Consider the following 11,828-nt stretch of genomic DNA (forward strand, 5'->3'; position numbering starts at 1 on the left):
AAAAAAAAAAAAAAAAAAAAAAGAGCAAAAATCTATCCCCAGAAAATCATCAGAAATGCTGCAAAAGCTTTATGCGCAAGCCTTTTCATCTCAGGATTATTTCTAATTGTTTTTTTAAAAGAGAAAACAATCTAATTATCCCAAAATTGGGGAATGATTAAATAAACTCTAGGGGGGCCACTAGGGAATATTAAAGAGCTATTTGAAACAATGTTTACAAAAATTTATAATGACATGAGGGGAAATACTTATACTCTTAATTTTTAGAAATCAGAATACTGACAGGGGTGTATGGTCAATAAAATCACAATTGCATTTTTAAAAAAATCTTTGCATTCAACATGACAAGAAGAAAAACACTCTAATGTAGTAACGTTTTCCAAGGATTCTATAATGAGCACATACTACTTTTATTATTTTGTAAACTTTAGGTATGCGTTAATCATAAGGCAACACTTTTTACTTTCATTCTTAAAAAGATGTCATAAGCTGTAGCATCAACGTTTGCACGGCCAGTCTTCTTCCCAATCCGTATTCTCTCTGCCCCCAGCCATGCCAGAGCTGCTCCAGGCTCCCCTGTGCCCACTGTTCTGGATGGAGTTCAAAGGCCACTGCTATAGATTTTTCCCTCTCAATAAGACCTGGGCTGAGGCTGACTTCTACTGCTCTGAGTTCTCCATCGGCAGGAAGTCCGCCAAACTGGCCTCCATCCACAGGTGAGTGGACTCCTCTGTCCTCTGTAGCCCAACCAAACACCCCCTCTGGAAAGGGGTGTGGAGAATGGTGTGTCCCACTGGCGTTTCTCTTTGGTAATTGCAGCTTTTATTCAGCCCAATTTCTCATTGAAACTGGCCTTGGCAGTAGAGGACAAAGCATTTAGCAAGAGTAGCAAACAGCAGGCTGGAAGGTCCATTTTTATAAGTGCCGATCTTGTGCTGTGCCCTGTTCTGTATCACAGGGGGTTTGACCCTATGCTTTAACTCACATAATATGTATGTAAAGAACATAACATAAGACATAATAACTGACATTTATTTGCTAAGAGTTTATAAGCATCAAGTTCCCGCAAACCATATTAGGTAAATATCCTCATTTCACAGATACGGAACCTGAGGCTCCAAGAAGGTAACTTGCTATAAAGTGGTGGAGCTGGGATTTGAACCTGAGCAGCTGGGTTCCATAGCCCACCCACCAAGGCCTCCTTCAGTGTTCCTCCATGCCTCCTAAGCCCCAGCCATGCTTACCATCTCGAAGCGCTCCAAAGTGGTCCAGCCCATTTGCGCCTGCATACTTTGCACATTCTGTTCCCTCCACTGGGAATTCCCGTCCCTATCTTCTCCTCCAGGGAGACACTTAACCTTCCAGACTCAGTTCTGCCATCTTTCCACCGAAGTCACCCCTGACTCGAAGGCACCTGACTGCACTCACCACCCATCTCTCCAGGAGCACTTTCTTCATCACTTTAGTGACTTCTTTTCACATCTGTCTTCCTTGCTGATTCATGGGTTCTTTGAAGCCAGGTGTGATGTGTTCCATTGCCACTAAACTACAAATTTACAATCTTACCTCATTTTTCAAGAATCTCAGAGACTTGAAGTTACAATGACGGTTGGTTCTTTATGCTTTAGAGTCACTGAGTTTTGTTAAGAGTGGGGCAGGGGTCCTCAATCTTAGTTTCCAAAGAAGTCTTGAATCCTTGCATCAACTCATCCAGCAGATTTATTGAGCACCTACTACATCCTTGGTGGTGCTGAAGAATATAGTGAGGTAGTCAGGGTCTGACCAGGAAAACAGGAAGCACTACAAACATTTAACACAGAGAGAATTTCATACATACGCAAGTGATGGACTCTGAGAACTTAAAGAAGCAGTAGTGTATCTAGAGATTCACACTAGCAGGAAGCCAACTCCACCCCTAGCAGGAGCCACAGAAGGCAGGCAGCCCCTGCCAGCACCTCCCCAGGCAGAGAGGGAAAGAAATACCCTGGCTTCTCTCTCCCTCCCATCCTTCCCATCAGTGCCTCCCATTACATGGAGGGCAGCTGACATGGAAGCCTGGGAAAGGCGATCTTCGGGGGTCAAATCCCCTGTGATACAGAGCACAGCACGTGACTGGCATTTATAAAGATGGATAAAATAAGTTCTCGAAAATAACCAACCTATAGAGGAAAATGAAATACATGTAATAAACAGTAAATTTAAAAGTGATTCCAAATGAAGATTTCCCTTTGGCCAGTTCACAGGAAGGACGGCTCAGCCTGCCTCATGGTGCTTGTAATCTATCCCTTGGTTTAATAGGCATTAGAAAGGATTCCAGGCAAATTCAGGGGTTTTCCAACAGCCCCTGACCCAGATCCTGTTCCTTTCTGCCTAAACTTACCTCCTTCCTCCCTTCTCAAGTCCTGACATCCCTCTTTTTCTCTCTTATACTAACGTTTCCCAAATGTTATACCAGCATTTCCTCTCTTATACAGGTAGTTTTCCACTTTGGTATAAAATACTTTCCCAAAAACATGTAGAAAAGTTGAATTTGCACAACGCATTCATCTGTTATAAGTTCAGTTCCCATAAAGCCAGACAATATTATAAAATCTCTAATTACATCTTGTCTTTGAGACACAATCCAATTTTCTAATTCTGGCATTTTTTCATGCTTTGTAATTTTGTTCTTTTCCTTCATAATTAAGCACGCTATCAACTTATGTTCATGGAGCAACTGATTAAAGTTTAAGGTTTTCATACTTTCAGCTTACCTAATAATTTCCATCTTTGCTTCAAGTGACAGTTGAATTGAATTAAGTTCATTTGATCTCTGCTTACTACTTGCAGTAGCACCTTGGGCCTTTCTATCTCCCAGTTATTTTGACCAGATATGGGGAAAATGCAGTAAAATATTGAAATAGTTTCCTGAGCAGGTGCCGCCGAACAAAGATGGCACTAGTGCTAAAATGGCTGGGCAGCCACTCCCCCAGATGACCGCTCACCATGCATGTTCAGCAGTTGATGTAGGACACCCCAAATTGTGCGTGAGAGGGGCACTTGGGGATGCCAGTGCCTCGCTGGGTAGGACCAATGGTAAAGACCCGTTGGACTGGAGAGCACTTTGTCCCCAGAAATCTACCACTCTGATATTAGACAGAACACACTGTCTTGGAACATCGGCACTGAACAGAGCCTGGTGATGGTGTGAGATAAGATGTCAAATAGAAAAAAGGCGTCGTGTGGGTCCGTGTTGGTCTCTCTCTTTGGGGGAGACCAGCCCATCAGAAATAGAAAACTAAACCAACCAGCCTGCCCTGGGGAGCATGGAAACTTTGTGCTACAGGTGGGCAAGAATTGGGTAGAGGGTGCTCATGGAAGGTTTCCTGGAAGACCTAGTCCTGGATCAGGATCTTGAAGGCTTGGGAAGCCTAGGGAATGGGGGCAGCAGATGTTCTAAAGGAAGAAACCTGTGCAATGTTATGTGCATCGATTGAGGGCATTAGAGTCAGTCGGCCCTAAGCTAGTCCCCACTCCACCACTTCCCACGTGGGCGACCTCGCCCAAGTCCCATAAACTCTCTGAGCCAGGGTCCTCAGCTGGGAAATAGAAGTCGTCACACTGACTTTAAGGTTGAGGGGCTTTAGAGGAGATAAAAATGGATCTGAAGTTCTTACACAAGTGCTTGGGTAACTCAATGCTCCGTGGTGGGAGCTGTTATCATTTTTATGAATTATAATTATGGGTGTCTCAAGAGGTCAGTGCTTACTTAGTGCGTGCATGTCAGATCATCTTTCGGAGGGCAAGTAAGGCTTGACTCACCCGCCCTGTTTCCTTTCCACTGCCTCTAATAATATCTGTCTTCATCCATTTAGGCTGCTATAACAAAAATATCACAGACTGGGCGGCTGATAAACAATAGAAATCCATTTCTCACCGTTCTAGAGGCTGGAGTCCAAGGTCAGGGCTCCGTCACGGTCAGGTTCTGGTGAGGGCTCACTCCCTGGCTTACAGATGGTCATCTTCGTGCTGTGTCCTCACATGGCAGAAGGGGCAAGGGATCTCTCTGGGGCCTCTTTTATAAGGGCATTAGTCCCATTCACAGGGCTCCAATTTCATGAACTAATCACCCCCAAGGGCCCCACCTCCTAACACCATCACATTAGTGGTTAGGATTTCAACATATGAATTGTGGGGCAGGGGACTAACATTCAGTTCGTAACAATATTTGTTTAGCAATGCCCAGCATGTGACTGCCTAGAGCACTGCGTTGAGAACGATTCTGAGAGCCAGAATTCTGAGTGCTTCTGGGATGGATTAAGAATGTCTTCCACAAATGCAAAATTAAGGAGAGTAGCTATGTGTGCTTTGACTTGCCACCAGCGCCTCAAGCAAAAGGAAATCTATTGGTGGGTGTTCTAGACAAGGTGGCAGCCTGTAGAGAGCGGTCATTTAGAACAGCAGTCTCCAACCTTTTTGGCACCAGGGACCAGTTTCATGGAAGACGATTTTTCCACGGACCAGGGCGGGGGTTGCGGGGGTGATGGTTCGGGCGGTAATGAGGGAGATGGGAAGCGGCAGATGAAGCTTTGCTCGCTGGCCCGCCGCTCACCTCCTGCTGTGCGGCCCGGTTCCTAACAGGCAGCGGACTGCTACTGGTCCATGGCCCAGGGGTTGGAGACCCCAGATTTCGAAGACGCCAATGGGAGCAGATATACACCGTTGTAACGGAAAGGGTACCTCAACATAGTCCTGTTTTTTTGTCTTGTTTTGTTTTGTTTGCGGTACGCGGGCCTCTCACTGCTGTGGCCTCTCCCGCTGCGGAGCACAGGCTCCGGACGCGCAGGCCCAGCGGCCATGGCTCACGGGCCCAGCCGCTCCGCGGCATGTGGGATCCTCCCGGACCGGGGCACGAACCCGCGTCCCCCGCATCGGCAGGCGGACTCTCAACCACTGCGCCACCAGGGAAGCCCCCTAGTCCTGTTTTGAAGTGAGCTATTGGTTAGGTGTTTGTTAGGTCTGGGGCTGATTATTATTACTATGTAATGACTTCTTCAAGACACCAATGTTCACCTTATAGTGTCACGTGGAAGCCAAAAATGTGGAATCCCTTGTCCAGTGGGATCTGTCCCTCTGGGTCTGTGAACTGCTTGAGTGAACTGTGCCTGTTATTCGTTCGTCTTCTGTCACATCCCTTGCCCACCCTTCTCATCTCTGCAAGTGACATTCCCCAGGTTCATGGATATTGGGGCACTAGGTGAGTGGTTACCTTGGCCCCCCCTCCAGGGCCTCCAATGCAGCAGCTCCAAGTATCATGTCCACACACAGCTACAAGCCCAGGAAGGAAGGCAGTGGTGGAAACTGGGGCCTTTTCCACACACCACTCTCCATTTATAGGGGAGCAGAATGTTTCCAAGACACCCTCTACCAATGCCCCCATACATCTAATTGGCTGAACTTGGTCAGATGGCCAATGTTAGCTGCAAAGGAGGCTGAGAAAGTGAAATCTGGCCTTCGTAAATTTGGTTGTAGGCAACGGGCAAAAGGATTAGGAATCACCGTGAGGCAGGTAACCTGTAGCATCTGCCGCTGTGCCTGTTTGATGTGAGGATGAAATGAGTTCATGTATATAAAACATTTGGCATAGTACCTGGCATGAAATCAGTGCTCAAGAAACATTTTAATGACCTGAAGAAAAAAATCTCTGTGTTCCTATCTATCTATCTGTCTATCTATCCATTCATCCATCGCTATTTCTCTGTTGTTTTTGGCAGCAGACTGCCTCCAGGGTACTCCGTCAATTTCTTTTGTTGGGTGAATTACTTTATAAGCTCTTTGAAATAGGAGGTGAGAATCCCCCAAGAAGACACCAATGCCTTCTGCTATGGTTTGAATGTTTGTGTGCCCCCCAAGATTCACATGTTGAAATCCTAATGCCCAATGTGATGGTATTAGGAGATGGGGCCTTGGGGAAATGCTTAAGTTCTGAGGGTGAAGCCCTGATGAGTAAGATTAGTGCCCTTATAAAAGAGGCCCCACAGAGCTCCCCTGCCCCCTCTGCCATATGGGGGCACAGCAAGAAGTCTGCACCCAGAAGGGGCCCTCACCTGACCATGCTGGCACCCTGATTTTTCATTTCCCAGCCTCCAGAACTGTGAGAAATAAATTCCTGTAGTTCATAAGCTACCCAGTATGTGGTATTTTATCGTAGCAGCCTGAATGGCCTAAGATACCTGCTGAAGAGGGTGGACTGATAATTGCAGGATTTGGTTTTGCTGAGTCGTCTATGCAGGTTCAGGCCACGGGTGGAATTTTCCAGCAAAACAAAAGATCTTGAAGATGTTCTGTGAGAAAGGATTAGGAGAGAGGAGGCTGTCTAAGGACTGGTGCCGTAAGGAGGGCTTTTGAGAAAGACCAAAAACATCCAGTGGAGATTTTCGTTATTTGATGTGTACAATGCAAAGTCAGCTCCTTTCTTTGTGTCTTCAATATAATCCACCTTGTTTGCTAGTGTTTTTACATTTCTAGGATGAGCAACAGTGTGTGCTGAGTCCTGCTTTGGACCAAATCCAGAGATGCCCCTGAGAGGACAGCCCATATGGGTGCCTTAGTTTAAAAAGGAAAAAGAGAAAGCAGGACCGCATCACATCCTCTATTTACTTTGGTCTGGGAGGGCTAACAAAGACTTCTGTCCATTTTCAGCTCAATCCTATGGCAAGAGGCAATGAGTAACAGGCTACCGGGTTTCTTACCTTCGCAGCTGGGAGGAGAATGTCTTTGTGTATGACCTCGTGAACAGCTGTGTTCCTGGGATCCCAGCTGACATCTGGACAGGGCTTCACGATCACAGGCAGGTGAGGAAGTGCTGACCATCAAGCCCTTTTGGAAGTTCCAGCCAAGATGCCATTTTGATTTAACCAGCCTTTCACATGGAACCTGTGTGCCAGGTCACTGCTATGTGTCCAGCACACAGAGATCAGACACGAGGATGCCCCAGTTAGTATATGATAATCGTTGTGAAAGAGGGTATTATGGGAACATATTGGATGGCAAGGGATGGCCTCTGTTTAGGTTTGGGTTCTCCAAAAAGCAGACACAAAAACGTGATTGGATGTGTAAGAGCCTTTTGAGGGAAAACATTGGCGAAGGAAAAAAGACGGGAGGGTTGAAGAGGCAGAGAAGACCTTCAGGCCATGATGTGGGTCTGAGCCCTGTGAAAGAAGAGGGGGAGGGAACGGCTGAGTGGGGAGAGCCTTAGATCACAGCTCACCCTGGAAAGTCTTAGCTAAGCCAGTGGGGTGTCCCCAGGCAAAGGATGCCCATTCCAGGAGTCCCACCTTGGGCAGGAGGAAGCCAGCACGAATACCCCTGACATGCTAAGTCACTAACTGGGAACAGCATGGAGGAAGCACAGTCTCACTGTGAATACAGTGCTGGGTCCAAGGGGCTTTCAGTCAGCCATGCTCCCTCAGCTGGTCCTCCTGAAGGAGCTCTGAGCAGTGCACGTCTACAGCTGCCACAGCCTCCCAGGGTAAGAGATATTTAAGCTAACGTCTAGTGGATAAATAGGAATCAGCCAGAGGAAGAGCATTCCAGGTAGAGGGCACAGCATGGGCAAAGGTCCTGAGGTGGGAGAGATCACGGCACACTCAAGGACATTAAAGACTAGTGTGCCTGGGCTGCAGAGTGGCGCAGGGGTGAGTGGAATAACGGTGGAGAATAAGGCCAAAGAGGCTGGCTTGGGCCAGGTCTCATACCTGGCAATATCACGGCACACTCCACCTGGAGATTTGGTCTCCACACTTTCCATGGACAAGTTGTATCCTGAGCATCTCTCCTGCATGTATTGCCTCCAGCCCTGCCTCAGATAGGGTTCCAGTTCCAGCTCCCGTTCTGCCACTTACGGGATGGTAGGTGACTGGGACTTTTTTTTTTTTTTTTTTGCATCTCTGAGCTTCAGTTTCCTCAGCTGTAAAATGGGATGACAATAATAGTGCCTGGTTGTAAAAAGTAAATGGGCCAAGGTATGTAAAGGACTTAGCCTGTGCTCAGCACACTGTGAGAGCTCATTAAGGGTGATTGAAGTTGCTGTCAAAGTAGCAGAAGTGGGACTTCCCTGGTGGTCCAGTGGCTAAGACTCCGCGCTCCCAATGCAGGGGGCCTGGGTTTCCATCCCTGGTCAGGGAACTAGATCCCGCATGTATGCTGCAACTAAAAGCCTGCATGCCGCAGCTAAAAGATTCTGCATGTCACAACTAAAGATCCTGCATGCCGCAACGAGGATCCCGCGTGCCATAACTAAGACCTGGTGCAGCCAAATAAACAAATATTTTAAAAGTAGCAGAAATATCAATAGTAGCCAAACTCAGTATATTTTTAAAAATCAATAGAATTCATCTGGCAAAAACTTGTATAGAAGTTGTAACATAAAGAAACAAAATGTCCCATTATAATAGTAACTTTAAAATTGGCTTATGAATATACTTAGAGTTAAGGAACTTGTATAACAAGACCTAAGAATAATAATAACAAATGATACAGTAAAAGGACTTGTTTTTATAGTTTTCTTTTCAAGCCTAGGCACCACATGCCAGGCACTAGCTAAGTCTCTTAATGCTTTTAATTCGTTCAATTCTCTCAATAATCCTCTGAGGGAAATATTAGCTCTATTTTATAGTTGTGGAAACTGAGGCTCAGAGAAGTTAAGTAACTTGTCCAGATTGCAGAGCTAGGAAGTGGATGGAGCTGGAATCCCAGGCTCTAGTGTCTCCCAGAAGGAGCATGCAGTTTCTGTTATATGACATGGCCTCCAAAATCATCAGTGCTTTGGGAGACACTTCTCTAAAAACTTGAATAAATGGAGAAAGGACTTTTGTTCCAGGACATTGCAAAGAATGTTTTCCATAGTTAATTTGCACATTTATTACAACATCAGTCAAATTCCCAGCAGGACTTTTCTTGTAATTGGACAGACTAGTTCCACAGCAGGCAAGAAAAATACACACTATTTGGACAGAAAGAAAAGAGATGAAGGGTGACTCGCACCCACTGGTAAAAAACATTTTCTTTTTAATATGGTAGTTAGGGTCTTGAGTACTGGAGTCAGATAGACCCGGGTTTGAATCCTAGCACTAATGCTTTATTAACTGTGTGAATTTGGGTAGACTAATCTGAGTCTCAGTTTTCTCAGCTGTTAAATGGAGATGACAACGCCTGCTTTGCGGGATGGTGAGGATAAAATGAGTAAAGCACACCTGGCATGGTACATAATAAGCCCTCAACAAACGGCAGCTAGTAATGTTACCAGCCAGAGCCAGAACCAAACTCAAGTTTGGCTGCTCATTGCTCAAAAGACGATGTTCGAGAGACAGGGTTGGTAGAACAAGAAAGATGCTTTATTCCAGAAGCCGGCAACCTGGGGAGATGACGGACTCGCATCCCCAAAACCATCTCCCAGTTGCTGGTTAGGAGACAAAGGTTTTAAAGGGGAGTTTCAGGGGTGCACAGGCAGGGGGGCTACCAGCAGAACAGCACAGCCAGCTCCGACAATCATCTTGAAACTGGTCATGCGGTGGTTGGATCAGCATCATCTTGATTGTTTTAAGCATAATCTTCAACTCCAGGGTCAGTTTGTCCTCACTTCCTTGAGGCCAGTTCTTGGCACTGAGCTAGCCATAGATTCAGTACCGCTCAAGATGGAGCAGCTTATGTCATGGCTGCAGTCTGGTCGTCATGCAGCTAGCTTTTTCCCTCGGGTGGCAGTCATAATATCTGCAGAACAACGCAGGAATGTGCATAGGACACTGTGATCTATATCTTTCAGGAAGGAACAAAAGATTCTGTGACTCTGTTGTCCTAATCATTAACTGTTTGAGCCTGCTTTTTTGTGACTCAGGGAAGGTCTGGGAGACTATAGCTTTTCTGCAAACAAGAGGCAGGGGACATGGAGGGGCTTTTGTACCTGGGAGGGCCCTGTAGGGTCCTGCTCAGTTTCAGTAATGGTGGTTAATAATAGTATATCAGATAAAAGTGAGGGCTTCTGCACTGTTAGATATGGAGGTATTAGAATGTTACCCCAAGCTGGAGCTGGCTCAAATGCCTGACCTTTCTCTCTTTGGCTGGCTTCCTTTCCTCTGGGTGCAACCCCCCAGGAAGGGCAGTTTGAATGGACAGACGGCTCATCCTATGACTATAGCTACTGGGATGGGAGCCAGCCGGATGATGGCATCCACGCGGACCCAGAAGAGGAGGATTGCGTGCAAATATGGTACCGACCCACCAGCGGTGGGTGCCCTCGAGACCAGGGCTCTTGCAGGGGTGCTGGGGAGGTGCCAGGGATAGCCAGGAAACTGAATTATTCAACACCTTGGAGAGTGACCAGAGGTCACTGGGGGGTGGGGGTGGGGTGTTAGGGGCGTGGCAGTTCCCTATGGTGGATGCATTTTAAACAATGTTTAATGGTGCGTTGTTGACATGCAAACTGTGATTTGGATGAAAAGACATTAGAGATAGAAGAATGAAAAAAAGAAAGAAACTTGTATAGAGACCAAAGGATGGTGCTTTTATGTCATCTCACCAATGCACCAGAGGTGGCTCGTGCTCCTGGACATTAGAACGAAGGGATGCCTGGAGGAGCGCCCAGGTGTAGTAGTGAAAAGAGTACGCAGATGGGTACAAGTACTGGCCCTGTTGCCTTCTAGTTCTGTGTCCTTGCAGGCAATTACTTATTGTCTCTGAGATTCCCTTTTCTCTTCTGTAAAATGGATTTAATCATCGTTGCTACCCACAGGGCTGTTCTGAGCATTGAAGGAGATATAGCTGATACAGCACAGTGGTAAGAGCATGGTCCCTGGAGTTGAATGTCCTTGTCTGAACCCCAGCTCAACCACTTATGAACTGTGTAGCCCAAAGGAAGTGCCTTAACCTCTTGGTGCCTCAGATTCTTCATCTGCAAAATGGGGCTAATGACACAACTCACAGGGTTGATGTGAAGGAAAAAGAAGATAAGAGACAGAAAGTGACTGCAGTGGTTTGCATGTGGTATCAGCAATCACCACCATCATCGTGAACAACAACGTCACTGCTCACACCAATCTTAAGAAGTAAAAACTATTAATATTTCCATTTTGCAGATGAAGAAATCAGGACTCAGAGAAGTTAAGTGATTTATTCAAGTTTGTCCAGCAAGCAGATATGGAGCTGGGTTTCAAACCTGTATCTACTCCAGATGCAAGTGCTGAACTGCTGCCATTCCTACTTTGCTCCTTTTTCTTTTTCTGATTACGAGAGGGAGGCATGGAACAGCGACTTTGCTATCCTGGGAGCCAGAGCTGGGCCAAGCCTCTGGGTGAGGCTTGTCCTGTTCCTCCACAGTGGCAAGTCAACACTAGCCTTATGAGAGAGTAAGGCTGGACAGCAGCCTCATTAAGCATCTGCAAGAAAGGAATGCCAGTGTAGACACCAAGCCTACGGGAGAGGACTTTTACTCTGGTGGGATGGCGGGGTTACTTTTACTGTGATGGATGGACCTTCACGCAGAGTCTCTGCTTTTTCCCATCACAGCTCTGAGGTCATGGAATGATAACACCTGCAGCCGAAAGTTCCCCTTTGTCTGCAAGATCGCAGCTCTGAACGTTCACTGATCCGGTCCCGCCCTCTCACAGCAAGCCCAACTCCAGCATCGACTTGTAGATGTACCTAATGTAAAGTCGACACTCAATAAATGTAAAACACACAGAGGAGACAAATCTCCCAGACAGAGATTTTATACAAGCAAATCTTAAGATACAGAGTGATCACTTGGTGACGAGTGACAGGAAAACCAACTCAGCTGGCTTGATAAATAAAGG

General features: G+C 46.4%; 1 protein-coding gene across 1 annotated transcript in view; it reads left to right on the forward strand.

The window, feature by feature from the left end:
- The window catches only part of CLEC19A (C-type lectin domain containing 19A), a 23,772-nt gene extending 12,151 nt beyond the window's left edge, over positions 1-11,621 (forward strand). The window contains exons 2-5 of the mRNA XM_007466931.1: positions 551-716; positions 6,740-6,833; positions 10,131-10,263; positions 11,542-11,621. Of these exons, the coding sequence (XP_007466993.1) occupies positions 551-716; positions 6,740-6,833; positions 10,131-10,263; positions 11,542-11,621 (473 nt within the window). The remainder of the gene's footprint in view (positions 1-550; positions 717-6,739; positions 6,834-10,130; positions 10,264-11,541) is intronic.
- The last annotated feature ends 207 nt before the right edge of the window (positions 11,622-11,828 follow it).

The sequence above is a fragment of the Lipotes vexillifer genome, unplaced genomic scaffold, assembly GCF_000442215.2.
Source record: "Lipotes vexillifer unplaced genomic scaffold, Lipotes_vexillifer_v1.1 scaffold232, whole genome shotgun sequence".
Lineage (NCBI taxonomy): Eukaryota > Metazoa > Chordata > Mammalia > Artiodactyla > Lipotidae > Lipotes > Lipotes vexillifer.